We start from the raw sequence: 18,712 nt of genomic DNA, 5'->3' as shown, positions 1-18,712 counted from the left end.
TCGTAAGATTACATTATACTGTATACACTTTAAAAAGTAAATTTTAACTGTTTGCCAGAAAATATATGAAATCCTTAATGGTAGAATTCTGAGTACATAGTTAATGTGACTCAAATCTATGGATATGATGCTTCACACAAGAGCGTGGCTTTAGATGGCATCATTTTAGCCTGAAAAATGAGAAGTCTAGATGTAGTTTAAAATCCATCGCCACGATTGGACAAATGAGATGGTAGATAGATCATTTGGATAAAATACAGCAACACCTTCTTCTCAGATAAATTACATATCCAGTGGTGTGAATCCTCTGTGCCCTAAAGGTGTTTACCATAAATGATGCCAAGTTACATTCTAAAAGTTTTGTTATATTTTGTCCTCAGGGCCAAGGCTAAATATAAGAGTTATCATCCATTCAAATTAATATGGAGGTGGTAACTTACAATTGATTGACAACCCACAGTAAACTCTCCCAGCCTGTTGTACCCTCCTGTTCCAGCTGGTAGTCATAAAGTTGTAGTAGCACTGCCAATTGCTCACGACTTCCGATAATAGTGGACACATCTTGAAGAGGCGACATAGGCCGAGGAAACCTAGTCACTACACATAACAGAAGCAAAATAAATCATATGGAAATTGGCATTTTGGGAACTTAGATATTCTGTTGAAAGGAAAATAAGGTCCTTCCTCCTCATATTTAATTACTTTCTTATTGTATAGTATAAAATTGAAATATACTAATGAAGTCATTTTTTAGGAAAATCAAGAAATTCTTGTGATATGAGAACAAATCCAACAAATCTCAAACGATTTTATTCCCACAGCAGAATGTAAGCACTATGAGCAGAAATTTTTATCTATTTTATTCATGATTGTGTCCTAAGTGTCTAAAACAATGCCTGACATAAATATTTGTTCATGTTGTGTAGTAAATTGGTGATAAAAATATTTGTGTGGGTTACCATTTTTATGAGAAAACAAATCTTCATTCATAACAAATTACAACCCAAATTATATGTGTGTGTATATATAAATGGACATATAGACATATGGATATATCCTAAATGAGGATATAATAAATCCTCATTTATAATAAATACATTATAACCTAAATGAAGGTATAGTAACATTAACATTTATAGCTACTGTTAAAAGTCAGAAAGTTAAAGTAAGTCAACAAGAACCAAAAATAAAGGACAATCACAAGAAAAGGTCACATAAATGTTAGAAGGAATCCCATGAGTATTAGAAGGAATATGTTCAGGATGGTACTGTTCTATCTAATCTGTAGCATATGGTTGGCAATAGATGACATTTGAGAATCATTTGTGAAATAAATGAGAGAATAACAAGTATTATGAGTAGAACTGCCCCCTGCCCAAATTTTTATGTTTAAGTCCTAATCTCCAGTATCTCAGAATGGGATCTTATTTGGAAACAGGGTTGCTGTAGATGTAGTGAGACAAGATGAAATCATACTGAAGTAGTCCCTTAACCAACACGATTGATGTCCTTATAAAAAGGGGAAATCTGGACACAGAAACAAGCACACAGAGAGTGTGCCACGTGAAGATAAAGGCAAAGTTTGGGGTGATGCATCTAAAAGCCAAGAAACACTAAAGATTGCCAGCAAACCACCAGAAGCCAGGGGAGAGCCCAGAACAGCCTTTACCTCGCAGTTTTCCTAAGGAGCCTACCCTGCCATCACCTTGATCTCAGACTTCTAACATTCAGAAGTGTGAGATAATAAATTTCTGTTGTTTAAGCCACTCAGTTGGTGGTACTTTGTTAAGGCAGCCATAATAAACGACTACAGAAAATTAAAAAGAAAAAGGGAATCAGAAAGACAGGAAAATCCCTAGGCAGATGAAATGCCTAAATGAGTAAGAGTAAAGGGGCAGAACCTGAAGTGGCCAGCTGGGAGAGCTTTATGAAGTCTTATCTAAAGTCTGAATTTTCATTCTCCTCAATAATATCATTTAAAAATGTTAAATTAACTCCACACCATTCATTCTCAATTTTCCAAATAAAACTGACATTCAAATAGTATACACTATTTTTATCATGTGGCTTCGTGTATCTTTGGACACACTGCATCATACTCCAAATACATACTCCATGTAGCCTACAGTTTACATGAAAAATGAAATTGAAAAAGATTAAGTGTCTGTTGATGTTCTCAATGTTGTAATTCTTTGTCCATTAGAAACCAGTAAGAGACATGGATAATTTCACAACTTTGAAAAGGCTGCAAAGGTGCCTGACACATAGCAATAGCTTGTCTATAGCCATTTGTCCTGGACGTTAAGATGCAACAAGGTTATCAATTGCCTGCCAACTTGCAAAGGTCATTTACTAGCTACCTGGAGAGTAAGATAAGAAAATACTGGCCTCTGCTGTCAATTTTACATACTTCTGAAAGTAAGTCACATTTCTTCTTTGGAAAAACACAAATTCTGCCACAGATGCTTGTATTTCTTTCTAACAAGGACATAGTAGAAAAAAGTAATTATATTTACCTTCCCCTATTAAAAATAAGATTATAAAGTTGGGGAAGAAAATATAAAGAAAACAGAAATGACAAGCTTCATATACTGGCACTAGTAACTATTAAACGAATCTTTTGTTGACTCAGATCTGTTAACTGAAGGAAATACTTATTTCAGCCTCCCCAGAAAGGCTATAAAAAGGCTATAGATTAAGAGCAAAAAGAAAGTATAAATATTATAAAAAAAGACAACAGGGCTTATTCATAAAAGATGAAGCCGTATTGTTTACCATAGGTATAATCTGATGACCACAAGATTCTACACACATAATACATTTTAATAATTATGCTGTCATATAAAGTGATTTTTAGACTTTTAATGAAAAACAATTCTTTGGGAAGCTAAGCTCATATTCTACATTTTTCTTCCAGAATTCAAGTTCAGTACCTTCTATCTGTGGCACTTCACCATGAAGCTTGGCTTTGCTGGAGAAAGGTGCATTCTGTAGCACTAATGCAAAGAGAGATGGGATCAACGACTGCAAGGCAGAAAGATACATGTGGAGCTTGTGTTCATCCAGCCCATGTTCTCCTTCCTGAAACATAAGGAGGTGGAAGCTAATTTTAGTCTTTTGAAGCTACATTGCTAATTGGATTTATGTATGATGTTCTTCCTTTTTGTGGCAAATCAAAGATTTAAGGATCTGTACGTTGGACTCAAGCGGTAAGGCACTATAGAGTGGTAGAATCTTTTACATGGAAAACTATAGGGTAAACATCAGTCATTTCCATTTGTAGGGAATAGTTTTTATAACTTTACTTTTTCATTAGAGAAGCTCTTATTTTCTGAAATTTTATAAGACATGGTAAAGAAATTAAAGTAAGGGACAGGAATCACTTTATCTTTTTTCTTGTTAGAATTGATACATAAATAATTGTACATATTATGGGGTACCATGTGATATTTTGATACAGGCATACAATGTGTAATGATCGAATCAAGGTATTGAGATATGCATCACCTCGAACATTTATCATTTCTTTGTATTATGAACATTCCAAATCTTCTAGCGATTTTTGAAATATATAATCTATTATTGTATAGTATATATTATATACATAATATATTGTATATTATCAAATATATATATTTGATAGCACACCCTACTGTGCTATCAAACACTAGAATGTATTTCTTCTATCTAACTGTATTTTTCTATTCATTACTCCCCCAGCCCCCAGTTTCTGGTCCATTCCACTCTTTACCTCCTTGAGAACAACTGTTTTAGCTCCCACATATGAGTGAGAACATTCAATATTTGTCTCTTTGTGCCTGGTTTATTTCACTTAACATAACGTCCTCTAGGCTATCTGCTGCAGCAAATGACAGGATAGCATTTTTTTTTAAATGGCTGAATAATATTCCATGGTGTATATATACCATATTTTCTTTATCCATTCATCTGTTGATGGACACTTAGATTGAATCTATATCCTGACCATTATGAATAGTACTGTAAGAAACATGTGAGTGCTTGAAACTCAACATGTGAGTCCTTGAAAGTATGTGTCTTTTCAATATACTGACTTCCTTTCTTTCAGATATATACCCAGTGGTGGGATTGGTGGATCAGAGATATTTCTGTTTTTAGCTTTGTGAGAAACCTCCACACTGTTTTCCATAGTGGCTATACTAATTTACATTCCTACCAACAGTGTACAAACGTTCCCCTTTCTCCACACCCTCACCAGCATTTTTTTTTTTTTGTCTTTTTAATAATAGTCATTTTAACTGGGGTGACAGATATTTAACTGGGGTGACAGTCATTTTGGTTTAGATTTGCATTTACCTTATGATTAGAGATGTTAAACACTTCTTCATATACCTTTTGGCCATGTCTTCTTTTGAGAAGTGTTTATTCAGATCATTTGCCCATTCCTTAATTGGATTTTTTATTTTATTTATTTATTTATTTTTTTGCTGTTGAGTTGTTTGAGTCCTTGCATATTTTGGTTATTAATCTCTTGTTGGATGGAGAGTTTGCAAATATTTTCTCCCATTCTGTAGGCTGTTTGTTCACTCAGATGATTCCTTCGCTGTGGGGAACCTTTTTACTTTAATATCCCATTTGTCTATTTTTGCTTTTGTTGCCTATGCTTTCGAGATTTTTCTTCAAAAATCTTTGCTCAGACCAATGTTCTGAAACAATGTTTTCTTCTAGTAGTTTCATGTCTTACATTTAAGTCCTTAATCCATTTTCAGTTGACTTACTGAAGAAACTGTCCTTTCCTCAATGTATGTTCTTGGTGCCTTTGTCAAAAATGAGCTGGCTGTAAATGTGTGAATTTATTTCTGGGTTCTCTACTCTATTACACTGGTCAATATGTCTATTTTATGCCAATACCAAGATGTTTGGTTATTAGAGCTTTGAAGTATGTTTTGAAGTCAGGTAGTGCACTTTTTCCAGATTTGTTCTTTTTGCTCAGGCTTGCTTTGGTTAGCCATAGTGGTTCCACATGAATTTTCAGATTGCTTTTACTATATCTTGAAGAATGTCCTCGGTATTTTGATAGGGATTGCAATGAATCTGTAGATCACTTTGGGTAGTATACACATTTTTAACAATTTTTCTATGAACAATTGAATATCGATATCTTTATTTTTTTTAACATTTCCTCTTCAATTTCTTTCATCAATGTTTTATAGTTTTCATGGCAGAGATTCTTCATCTCTTTGGTTATATATATTTCTAGGCATTTTTTTTTAAGCTACTGTAAATGGGATTGCTTTCTTGATTTTTTTCAGCTTATTCACTGTTGGCATATAGAAATGCTCAAATGCTAACCCAGCAGCAGTTCATGCTATAATACTTCCCCTCTCCTACTTCCTATCTCTTTTTATAGATTTGGCACATAGTATGCACTACACAAATAATAGTTTCTCTTCTAGTCTCTAAAAGAAACTTTTAGTACAAAAACTGGATCAAGAAGTTTATATCGTTTCATCAACGTTTCTTTAATTCTTGTATGTGGGAAAAATTAAAAGTTCATTTTAAAAATGAGAAATGAACTACTGGAGTGGAACAACCGCAGTTAAAGCAATTTTGACACTATGTAAGAAAGCTTTAGAGACTCATTTTCTCTGCATTCTGGAACTAGAGTTAATGCTTTGTGTAAAATACTTAACTACTCAGAAGGGTCAAGAAAGAGCTAGCTTTCTGAATAACACAGGAGTTACTTCCATGAAGGTGCATTTCAGCTAACCAGTGCACATCATGCCCTTTCTCCTCCTCCAGCTTCAGCAAAGCAAAACTTCCTCAAATCTCTTTCTTGGCCCCAGTCCAACAGTATCTTTAACTGGTAATGTATTAGCATGTTAAGCTAAGGGGCACTTTCTGTCTCTGTTCCCTAACATTCTTCCAAGATGGCTTAGGATAGACCTTTTAAATTTCTATAAACTATATAAACAAAGGAAGAACTCACCCTGAGAAGTTTTTCAATCTTGTTCAGTAGTGTAAGTATAAGATGAGACTGTAAATTTCCAAGTTCTGTAGTCCACGCAGCGTAAGCTGGTAAAAATACTTGATGTGTAGCACTAACTACTCTTTCTGAGGGATCACCTAAAGCTGACAGCAACAATTCAAAACCCTGCCAATGAGAAAAAGGAAAATGTAGATTTTTAAAGGGATAAACTTAAAATAAAACACTTATTAAAAGGTAATAAAAATTTCAATAAATTAAGAAAATATTTTTAAGCAAGAAAGAAGGCCATCCATAATCCTAGCCTTGCCATGTATCCACTGACGAGCAAACCAAAGAGAGGGAGTGGTAAACAGAATACATCCTGCCAATTTCCTGCCAGAAAGCTGTGGCAGATACTTTAACTGAACTGTAGCATTCTTTCCTCTGAGCTGCAAAATTGAAACCAGGCAGCCATCCTCAAATCACACCTGCCATCCTTATGATATATTATGAAGTATCCAAATCAGAGATTTGGAATATTATAATACTTGGAATTTTGTAATTGAGTAAAAGGAGGTCATTCTGAAAAACATACCTGATGATATTTGTCTGGATCATCAATGTATCCCATTATGATACCAAGGCTTTTGATAACAGCTTCTCTTACCAAATCTGCCTTATCTTCCATTAACATTTGTTGCAACATTGAAAGAACCAAGGAGCTACGGATTTCTTTCTGAAAATAAACACGTTTTTACTATTTATTTACATCTAAGCACAGAAGTATAGAAAATAATATGACAAACATCAGTGTAGTCAAAATCCAGATTAAACAGGTATTAACATTTTTATTAAAAATGCTAACTGCTACTGTACGGGGATTTTGCTTCAGACCTTTGTTTTTTGAAGACATAAAACATTACAGATATAGCAAAAATATGACTCAGCCCCAAATCCCTTCTGCTGTAGAGGCAATAACATCTACTCTGAATTTGGCATTTATTAATCATCTCTCAGCCTGTTTTTTTATATCTTTACTAAATATTTAAAAATCTCTCAAATCCTTGCAGTTCACACTAGAAGGCACTTTTGACAAATCAACAAAGTCTACTACAAACTCTACTACAAATGGACAATGACTCTCCTGTCACTGTTCGTTCCACTCAGAGAAGCGCACTGAGAGTTGTAACAGGAGGAATTATAAAAATCTCTCTGGCAATTAGAAAATTTGTCTGGGATATGGTGAGGAAACATTATAAAATCCTGGCATTCCTATTTCTTTGAAGAAGTGGGAAAAAAAATTCAAACAGGATAATAAAATATGAGAGTGAACTTTAAAAGTACTTAAAAATCGCATTGCTCTTTTTTATGCTAATATTTAATATAATGCACACCTACTGCTGTGGCTTGATTTCACACAGAATATTTTCCAGTTATGATAAAGAATGTTTTAGTTTAATGGCTGAGGTTAGGATTAAGAGCTACCAATATACAAATTCATGCTCCTCTTATCCTACTTGTACTAATATTGCAATTTAATCAATTTATAAAATTCTTAAAACATAAACTTGTTTAAGTGCTTTTCCCATATAATAACTAGGATAAAATAAAAATAAAGGCGGAGGACATGGCTATTTTCATAAATTTACAACATGATTTGGTATATAGAGCAAGGCTTGAAAGATATTTTTAAAAAGTCTGGTTTTCACTTTTTAGAAACAAAAATACATGCAATTTTAGCATATCTTAAAACACATTTAGGTTGGTGAATATATGCCATCTTTTGGTACAGCCCGATTTATTTACTGTTTAGGCTAAAAATTGCCCTGAAACACTTTAAACTATCTAAAAGGACTTGTTGGTTGGTATCCGCACAAGGCAATATGACAGAGGTAAATAAACTTTAAGTAGGCATTTGTTTTATACTGATTTGGGCAAGGGTCAACTATGGCAATTAGTTTTAGTATGCCACAGGGACCGCACCAGAGCATCGGTCAGGAGGCATTACTCTATTTGAGTCATAAACACACTGAGGAACTGCCGCTGTACAGAGATTTCACCGCTATCAGTGACAGTGGAGTACACAGAAGGCAAGTATAGATCCACTGAGGAAACATTGTATCTACTATTAATACTGCTTAGTATTCTAGGAGTAGAGTAGAACAGTCTATTTATCCTTTGAGAGCAAGGGATGTTCATCTGTCTTGGAATAATAAATAAGAGGCTCAAACCCATTTGCATCAATCTATCTATATGATTTATCACAACAGTAAGGCATTTTCTTCCATTAGAAAAACACTTAAAAAATTTCACCATGCCTAGCTCCTGGTGAAGGTATGGGAAAATAAAAACTCCAAGGTACTGTTAGTAGGAGTATAAATACATGCTACTCCAATTTTATCACTGGCAATGAATGCTGTCTACTTGGTTTCCTTGAAGTGACATTCTCACTCCATCCAGTTTCATGAAAATGTCTGCCACATACCCAAGTCTGAATAATCAGTTTGGCTGTAAGTGTTTCTGTGAAGTAAAATTGGTGTCCCCTAAAAAAAAGCAGCTAGTTGAGCTCATAACTCAAACAACTGCCTAAGTGCTTTTCCTGCAAATGGCTATGATTTTTCAGTATGCAGCAAAGATTTTTTATATGAGTACTTTCTATTTTGTCTCACAGAATATTAAGAAGATGCATGCTTCACGGGTCAAAATTTAGTAAAATTAACAATTTTACTGATTCAGCAAACTCCTTTTTAGGTGAAATTGGCTTTTTCTGCAAAAGCATGGCAGTAAAGAATACAATCATTACTATAATAGGACATTTGGGTGCCACTGCCCTGATTAGTGCTAATGCAGCAGCATTTTTGCCCATCCCTGCTTTTGTACCAACAATACAAATTTCAACACAGTGAAAAAGACAAAAAGTGTCTTATTATTATGAAAACAGTTTTCTCCTCATGGACCTTTTTGGAAGGATCTCAAGGAAACCCCCAGGGTCCTCAGACCACACTATAAGAACTGCTCATATAGTTTAATATATTTATACTCATTCAAAATCAGTGGTAATGTACCTATGTGTTTGCAATGCCATACTGTACTAATGTGAATCTCTTCTTTTTTGGATCATCTCTTTTCTTTATTAAGACAGCATGTCTAGGAGATATTTGGATTAAAATCTATGAGACACTCAAAAAAAGGTTTTTCAATTATTAGAAAAATAGTTTTAAGAAAAAAAAAAGACAATTCTTACCGGAAGGTAAGGTGCCAATGCGCCACAGGATTCTGCCACAAGCAGTCGTCTTTCTGGGTATTTGTGATTAATCTAGAGCAAAATAAATACATAAATCAAGTATAACAGCATACCCTCCCTTCTTCTAAAAAAGAATTACATTTCGCCACAAATTCTGTTAAGAATGCAATAAAGCTTCTTCCTTTTCCACTTCTGGGAATCCCTGTGTGACTATACCTGGATCAGGAATGAGGGAGTGAGGGAGAACCTAAACATGAGGTTACAGGGGTCATCTGTTAAAGAAAAAAGGGAAAATCAAAGATGAAAATGTGGTAAGGTATCTAGAGATCATGGGCTTGCCTAAAACTAGGCTTTCCTTAGAGTATCAGGAGAAACCAGGACCTTTCCCTAGCAACAGTAGAATATTTTTAAATTTGGAAAACTCAGCTTCTGGATCTTATAGACACGGTCTATAATATGTGCCAGTCTTCTTTCTTCAACCTAAGGGATGAGGAAGTAAGTTAATCAATGATATGACCAGAGCCCTTACTAGAAATATGCTTTTATTTTTCAGGTAAGCAGGACTTCAATCCATTCCTCTGTTTGCAAATGCAAAATGATGGGGTTTTGCTATTGTGATGACTACACTGAACCATAACCAAAAATAACAAAAAAAAATGACACATACTGGGTTTTGTTCCCATATGTCTTCTTCATAGAATATAAATCTTTCTTTGACTGGAAAAGAAGTATATCTGTTCTCATATTCCCATATGAAAAGGTGACATAATTCATTAATGTATTGGATGCCTAAAATTAAGAAAAAAAATTATACAGTAATCTACTGGGAAACAAACTGGAGGTAGGCGGCTAGATAGATCCCCGATACCAAGTTTACTCAGGTTACAGAAGAGGTGGCAGCAGAGATGTTTATAACTGACATCTTTGAATTAAATTTAATCCAGATGTAGTTACCTCAAAAGTAGAATGGTTTGAATGTCAAAGTATGGCTGTGCATAAACTTTCGTTTGCTTTTCTTTAGCTCAGTAAGTCTCAAAATTGAATGTAAATGCAAAAATCAATTGTATGTCTATATATTAGCAATGAACAAACTAAAAATAAAATTAAGAAAACAGTCTATTTACAATAGCATCCAAAAGAATGAAATACTTACAAATAAATAAAACAAAAAGGCAAAACGTGTACCACTCGGAAAACTACAAATCACTGTTGAAAGCAATTTTAAAAGACCTAATGCATGGAAAGATATCCTAAATTCATAGAATGAAAGACAATATATAAAATTAGGATGGCAATACTCTCTAGATAAATCTATAGATTCAATGCATTGTTTATGAAAATCCCAGCTGGCTTCTTTGCAAAAATTGAAAAATGATCCTAAAATTCATAAGAAAATTCAAGGGACCTGGAATAGTCAAAATAATCTCGAAAGAGGAGAACCAAATTCAAGCAGTTAGGGTTTGTCTTTGAGGTGGCAAAAATGTTTAAAAATTGATTGTAGTGAAGCTTGCACAACACTGAATCATTAAATTGTACACTTGAAAGGAAAAAGACAAAAGAAAATGAAAAAACTATAAAAAATTAAATGTGCACAATTAACTGTATAGAATTGTAAACTGAAAGTTGTATGGATATATTGTAGCCAAGTTATTTTGACATCAAGTGATTAGAACCTCACCCTAAATTAGTATGCACTGTAATTTATAGATGGTATAAGGGATTGTGAGAGGTGGTTATTACTACATGTAATGTTTACTTTGTCTACTGAATCTGGGGATTCTACATTATTTTGGTGGAAAAAATGAATGCCCAAAGAACTTGGGAATAGGACTATAAATGACTATATACTTCAGTGATATTCTGGAGACTAATATTTTTCTTAAGAATAAGTGACCGTGCTATTGTAAATAAAGCCATGTAATTTGTCTCCATAAGCAGGAAACCCATCTTTTTAAGGTGGAAAAATGAGGTGCTGAATGATCTAAACATTAAGTCTAGAAAGTCAATGATTCTGAGTTCTACAGAGGACTGGAAATTTTAAATTCAATATAAAAGCAAAAGCATTGTTAGTAAAATAAGTTCAAGTATAAATACAAAAACCTCCCACATCAAAGATTTACACTTTGTATATGTGTAATATATACAAGTATACAAGATATATTTCTATTTACACACACACACACACACACACACACACACACACACACACGTCTTCTTGCTGTTTCTTGAACGCATCAAGTATACTCCCACCTCAGGGCCTTTGTTCTTGTTCCATCTTATTTCATGCAGATTCTTTCTTAAACATCATTGCCTCAGAGATTCTTTCTCTAACCACCCTTCCTAGGAGAGCATTCCCCATCACTCTCTCGCCCTTATCCTGCTTTATTTTTCTTCATATTATAAATTACTGCAAAATAGCAGACCATTTCTTTGTTTCCTCTTATTTCACCATTAGGATGTCTTTGTCTTTTGTTCACCACTGTATCCCTAGTGACTACATCAGTACCTGGCACTGAAATTAGTGTTTCATAAGTATTTGTTGACTGAATGAATAAAGGAAAGCACCCCAGAGCATTCGTAAGTACTAATAAACCACTGTGCTGAGCTACAGAAACATCAGCATAATTTATATCCCACATATTTCTTAAACGCCTTTAAAAAGGAAACTATGTATCTTTTTAAGAAATCAGGCTATAATAGCTAGGTGAAAACTCAATACAGTTATTTACCTGTTCCCAACACTGTGGTAAAAGTTCAGCTTCTACACGTGTTGGTCCAACATGACGTGCAAATGCCACACAACCTGTCAGTATCATTTGCCTGAAAAATAATACAAAAAAAAAAACAAAACAAAACACAAAACAGCTTATATTTGCATTAGAAAGCATAACTAGGACTAAGGGTTAAAAAGTCTCATCTCTATAAATTCACATAGAGAACAAGATTTTTGTATAATCAAATTAGACTTTTTTTTTTTTTTTTTGAGATAGAGTCTGGCTGTCACCCAGACTGGGGTACAGTGGCACGATCTTGGTTTACTGCAACCTCCACCTCCCAGGCTCAAGCCATCCTCCCACCTCAGCCTCTCGAGTAGCTGGGACTATAAGTGCTCACCACCATGCCCAGATAGTTTCTGTACTTTTTGTAGAGATGGTGTTTCACCATGTTGCACAATCTGGTTTTGAAAAATTAGACCTTTTGGCCGGGCACAGTAGTTCACGCCTATAATCCCAGCACTTTGGGAGGCTGAGGCGGGCGGATCACGAGGTCAGGAGATTGAGACCACCCTGGCCAACATGGTGAAACCCCATCTCTACTAAAATTAAAAAAAAAAAAAAAAAAATTAGCCGGGCATGGTGGCACCTGTCCATAGTCCCAGCTACTCGGGAGGCTGAGGCAGGGAAATCACTTGAACCCGGGAGGTGGAGGTTGCACTGCGCCGAGATCGCATCACTGTGCTCCAGTCTGGCAACAGAGTGACACTCCGTCTCAAGAAAAAAAAGAAAAATTATACCTTTCTAACAATGGCCTAAGCCGCCACCAAGAGCCTAAGTTCCTTAAGATTAGCCACTCGAGCAGGGACAACACCACCTGTGACAGACGTTGTGAAGGGATTTCTGTATAGGTATGAGGCTGAATCTCATAACTTTCCAAATTACCTTCCCACACATACATTCTGAGATTATATATGCCCAATCCTTCAGTTTCTACACAACTTCACTTTCTAGACACTAAAACAACCAGTGATTCTTCTCCCAATGTTTCTATAATTAAAAACTACACCTATCATATCAGTAAAGGGGTATTTTAAGAATCAGATATTTGGTATTACACCTAAGATAACTGTGGTAGGTAGTTTCTGACATGACTCTCAATGATCCTATCTCTTTGAGTGCACACTGGACCTAGTGACTTGTCTCTAATGAACAGAATATGACCAAAGTGGTAAGAGGTCAATTTTGAGATTAGGTGCCAAAAGTCTGTGATGTCCATCTTTCTGGACTCTACTGCCTTCTCTGCAGGCATGCTTAGATAAACCAAGCTGCCATGTTGAAAAGACTCATATGGGAAGGAATTAAAGGTGGTTCCTGGCCACCAGTTAGTGAGGAGATGAAGCCCTCAGTCTAACAATCCTTGAGGAACTGATTCTTGACAATGACCAACTGTGTGATTAAGATTAAAAGCAAACCCTTCTCCAGCTAAACCCTGAGATGACTATAGCCCCAGCCGACCTTTGACTACAGCCTTGTAAGAGACCCTGAAGCAGAGGACCCAGATTCCTGACCCACAGAAACTGTAAGATAAAAGATGTTTTAAATCACTTTCTTTTGAGGTACTTTGTTACAAAACAACAGTTAACCAATAACTAATACATTATCTTCATTTGAATTGATAGATTTATAACTAAAAAAACTATAAAATTCTAAGTAAGATTTTGCATTCTGTAAGGTGAAAGTAGATTTAAGTGTGGACTTGAGTGTTGATCCCTGATGCACCTTGACCTAAAGTAAAGCTAATAAGTACTTTTGGCCACCAGGTGGCAGCTGTTAGCTTTACATGCAAGGTTTATGAAAATAGACTCTAAGATCAGGTTTTTGCATTGAAAATCTAAAAATGAAAATGTAATAATAACTGTATTTAATTATTAACTAAATTACCAAGATAGGAAATGGTATTTTTAAAGGAAAAAATAAAATACTAATTTTCCTATAGTACCACCAAGTTGTCCTTGGGAAATTTTTACTTTGCAATGAATGGTACTAATACAGTGATTTAATTTCCCTTATTCCTAGTTGACTTGCATGTTAGGGCTGCCGGTATAAATTAACCTTAGCTGGATACTGAAAAGAGCAAGGTTCTCTACTTGGTCAGGTATATTTTGATAATCGCAGAAAATAAGTTTCAGTAATAGCATTTCAAAGTCTATAGAAGTGTTTGTATTCTCCTAGTTGAGGGGTTCTCTGTATTTTAAAATATAAGCTTGATATATTTTATAGTTCATTCTTATTTATGATTTTTCAGTATTCTCAGAAGAGGCAAAATTATATCAGTCAGAAAAACAAGTACTGAAATTACATAAAGCTATAAAATCATAAAGTACAATTCTATTATTTTGCAAAGTATAAGCAAAAATCATTTTTTCATTAAGATAAAAATTATAACATAGAAAACCATTCAACTGCTTTATTTTATCCAACTGGTGCTTAATCCATCTATCCACCCATCCAGGATGCTTTGTTCAAGTCCATACTTGTACAGCTTCACTTAATACTTAAATGTTTTATGATTGGAGGTAGATAGCGATCATCGTTGCTTGATCAAAACCCATTCTGCTTTCTTCTCATGTGTCACCCTGATCTGTGGCCCTCCTCATCACTCTGAGTAGATGCTCAACTCAGGCATCTTTATTTGTGGGTATCAGACTCAGGACTAGCCAAAATAACATGCTGTATCCCTTTAGCCACACAGCAATGGTTTACTGATAACCCAGTGATGCACACATTCATATATTAAGTACTTTATTTTTCTATAAAGCATAACCATTAACAGGTCATAATGTATCTAGTTCATCTGTGGGAAAATGGGGAATGTTTAGGACAAATCAAGCATGACATATAAAGGCAGAGCAATATGTGAATTAGAAATCCAAAGGTAGGGCCGGGCGCGGTGGTTCAAGCCTGTAATCCCAGCACTTTGGGAGGCCGAGACGGGCGGATCACGAGGTCAGGAGATCGAGACCATCCTGGCTAACACGGTGAAACCCCGTCTCTACTAAAAAATACAAAAAACTAGCCGGGCGAGGTGGCAGGCGCCTGTAGTGCCAGCTACTCGGGAGGCTGAGGCAGGAAAATGGCGTGAACCCGGGAGGCGGAGCTTGCAGTGAGCTGAGATCCGGCCACTGCACTCCAGCCTGGGTGACAGAGCGAGATTCCGTCTCAAAAAAAAAAAAAAAAAAAAAAAAAGTCCAAAGGTAACTAAAACCAATGAGTAATTGGAATAATAAGAATGAAAATATTGCAGAACATTGGAGTGGGGCCAGTATTCCCTCTGCTTATTATAAAAATTTGGGTAACGTTTCCTCTATTAATTATATATAACTTCAAACTTCAAAGACTTTCATAATTAAAGAGAAACTGGGATTTAACTGTTGAGGGAGTTTACTGGAGCCAACTTTCTGAGGATTATTAACAAACTTGGTCATTTTAAAACAAAATGACTGGAATAAAATGTGTTGCTAAGTTCATCACAATGCCTTCATAAGGAAAAAGTTTAAAGGGTTGCAGCAAAGTTTATGGAGGAAACTTTATACATGCATTTTTATAAGCATGTATATAGAGCTTTATACATGCATTTTTGTGAACTTACATTGAGTGAAGCAGTAATTAATGCCAAAATGCTATTAAGGCTGTCAATCTGTTGAGTAACACTATTCATACCATGCACAAAGGTACTGGCAGTTTTCCAAAACATTTTACAGAAAAGTCAAGACCTGATATTGTAGGAACATATACATTTACATTTTGTCCATCAGGATACATTATGAGCTATGGTTGAAGAGTTTCTGGAAATTATTGAGACCACGAAAGTTTGGGCAAACAATCCTTCAATTCTGCAAATGGCCAGTGAATACCGTGCTTTATTGAGATTTGAAATTTATCAGCTGGGCACATGGCTCATGCTTGTAATCCCAGCACCTTGCAAAGTCGAGGCAGGCAGATCACTTGAGTCCAGGAGTTCAAGGCCAGCCTGGGCAACATGGCAAAACCCTGTCTCTACAAAAAACGCAACCATTAGTTGGGCATGGTGATGCATGCCTGTGGTCCCAGCTACTTGGCTACCTGGGAGGTGGGAGAATCACCTGAGCCTGGGAAGGACGAGGTTGCAGTGAGCCATGATTGTGCCTCTGCACTCCAGCCTGGGAGACAGACTGAGACCCAGTCTCAGAAAAAAAAAAAAAATCACTTATAACAAACATGGATTCAATTTTCAATAGTCTCAAATCTATTACTTTGTATTCAACATAAATTTGAAAACAGTGCATTTTTTTTTTTTTTCATTCTGCTAGCTCTCCTTATTCCAGACAATCTTTTTCCTCTAAGCCTACATTTCTTTTGGCTCCCTTCTCTTGTTTATAATAGCCAGGAATTCTTGCCTGTTTTTTAGGCCATTAAATAATGTTTCAAAATGTTTCTCTGGTTCTTGTAATACATCATTTTCTAAGACATGCCTTTATTCTGAATTTAGCGTAATTGCTGTTTTCACTGTTAAGTGCAATTTTTATGGGGTTCATGTGGATTTTGCTTTCTATAGGCTAATCTTTAATAAGGAGAAGTTGATCCAGCTCCAGTTCATTTTGAGAGAAAGGGAGGAGCCACAGTTAACAGCTTCACTCCCAGAGACATTTCAGATATATTAAAGAGATAATAATTTAATGTTGTTCTGCTGAATCCAGGTGTGCTTTTCTCCTTTTCTCAATGCACAGTTCTCTTGAGAATGATGATAATTTATACTATACAGGATTTGAAGTAGGCTGGAGTTTAATTCAGCCAAATATCATATATAAAAAAACTAACTCTCACTGTGTACTTCTAGGGCTATTTCTGGTCTTCATCTGGCTTTGTTTGTGGTAAAACCACATACTCAAGGATAAAAGATACCATTTGCCCATCTCCCTCTATTTCTTATTTACTGGGAATAACAATCTCTGAATGGATGAAGAAAGAGAAACACTGACAGCAGACTGAATGAGGACAGAAATAACTGACAGCCTTAGATAAAAATAATGTCTGTCTGACTTAGTGCATTCTACTTACTTGTTAGCCAACTGAAACATACTTTTCTCAAAGTGAAAACTACAAGGGTCTTCCTCATCCAGCTTCATTAAATGAAATTAGAGTAACAGAAAATTTTCTCAGGCCCTTCAAATGGCTGACTGTTAACTTGTTTTTCACAAATGTTAGTTTTTTTTACTTGTTAAATGTCTTTATAGCAAATTCCAATTTGGGAAGGAAATAAGAAGAAATGTCAACCTATCACTACCTTAAACTAGAACTTCTCTCTCTCAACAACCAAGATTGAAAAAAAATAAATTCCACTTACTTTCAGTTGGGAGAATCTCATTGTAAGGTAAACATTAAGAAGTAGCTCAGAATCTAACAAAATAGAATATATATACACATATTTCTAAGACGAGACACTTATTGAGATTACATGAATATCAAAACTCATTATTAGGCAATAAGCCATACGAACAGAATTCTTAAGAAGATAGAAAGTTTTGTGTATAAAAACTGCACCTCAATGTTTTAAGATAAATGGTTTCATGCAAAATCTGCATTTTGAGCTTTTATAGGTCTCAGGATTCATAAAAAATATCACTGAGAACATATGTAGACAGATGAAGTTGGGCTTTTCTAAAAAATCTGCTTTACTGAAGGTTAGTTAGGTTTCTATTTGAGAACATTAGAATGCCTGAGGAGGTCATCAGGTATGTACAATTTTCTGCTATGCTACCTACCTGGAACTTGTTGCGCTTGGAGAACAGAGGAGAAGAGTTGTTTTCTAGCCAACATATGATTTGGTTAGAATATGTTCACTCCCTCCCCCTTCCACTAGAGGGTTGGGGCATAATCTAATCAATTAGTAGTAGATGCTTCTCTACTAGAAAGCAGAAAAGTGTATTAATGGCAGATTATTTTTTCAGACAAAAGTAACTATCTTGCAATTTTCAGAGAACATTTACATTTTTGCAAGAAATTGAATTAGTCCTTCAAAAATACAAGATAATTTAGATAATGGCCTTCAGTACCTATATCTGTCTAGTCACCTTGAGAAACTTAACTTTTTTTTTTTTTTGAGACAGAGGTTCACTCTTGTCTCCCAGGCTGGAGTGCAATGGTGCATTCTCGGCTCATTTGCAACCTCTACCTCTTGGGTTCAAGCGATTCTCCTGCCTCAGCCTCCTGAGTAGCTGGGATTACAGGCACCCACCACCATGCCCAGCTAATTTTTTTGTATTTTCAGAAGAGATGAGGTTTCACCATGTAGGCCAGGCTGGTCATGAATTCCCGACCTCAGGTGATCCGCCTGCCTTGGCCTCCCAAAGTGTTGGGATTACAGGCATGAGCCACGGTGCCTGGCTGAAACTTAACATTTTGAGAAGGTATAGAATTCCTTTTCAAAGATTTAAACAATGAGACTTGTCAGTAATTATAGCAGGTGATCTATAGTAGTCTGATCTTAGTAGGATTTATACATATTTTAGAAAGCTATTTTTGTTTTAGGTTTTATTTATTATGCATGTGCTAAATTTCTTAAGAGTGGTTTCCCTATTATCTATTTCTTTGTTGCAGTAAATTCCAGGTCTCTTTAAAAAGAGAAGGTGAGGAGGAAAGGGAACCTGATGATGACATTATAGTCTGAAAAGCATTTTCATAGGTTTTGAAACCATGAAGGAGTGAATCCATGATGGTGGAATGCTCCAGCGCTGCTAAAATAGATACTGGAAGGAAAGAAAGCAT

General features: G+C 35.5%; 1 protein-coding gene across 16 annotated transcripts in view; it reads right to left on the bottom strand.

Moving 5' to 3' along the window:
* Positions 1–18,712, bottom strand: part of RELCH (RAB11 binding and LisH domain, coiled-coil and HEAT repeat containing) — a 121,674-nt gene that overhangs the window by 44,301 nt on the left and 58,661 nt on the right. For 14 of the 16 annotated variants that reach the window (XR_001897431.3, XR_002518736.2, XM_009192846.4 and 11 more), the window contains 6 exons: positions 11,921–12,011; positions 9,192–9,263; positions 6,543–6,683; positions 5,969–6,133; positions 2,934–3,081; positions 441–597 (listed from right to left, as the gene is read on the bottom strand). Coding sequence is in view for 14 of the 16 variants with exons in the window: in XM_009192846.4 (XP_009191110.3) it covers positions 441–597; positions 2,934–3,081; positions 5,969–6,133; positions 6,543–6,683; positions 9,192–9,263; positions 11,921–12,011 (774 nt within the window). In the remaining 2 variants the exon portion in view is untranslated. Of the gene's footprint in view, positions 1–440; positions 598–2,933; positions 3,082–5,968; positions 6,134–6,542; positions 6,684–9,191; positions 9,264–11,920; positions 12,012–17,291; positions 17,313–17,709; positions 18,099–18,712 lie in introns of those variants that run through there. The other 2 variants (XM_021930192.2, XM_021930193.2) reach the window with 2 other exon arrangements.

The sequence above is a fragment of the Papio anubis genome, chromosome 19 (assembly GCF_008728515.1).
Source record: "Papio anubis isolate 15944 chromosome 19, Panubis1.0, whole genome shotgun sequence".
Classification (NCBI taxonomy): domain Eukaryota; kingdom Metazoa; phylum Chordata; class Mammalia; order Primates; family Cercopithecidae; genus Papio; species Papio anubis.
This window is presented reverse-complemented; position numbering and strand designations above follow the sequence as displayed.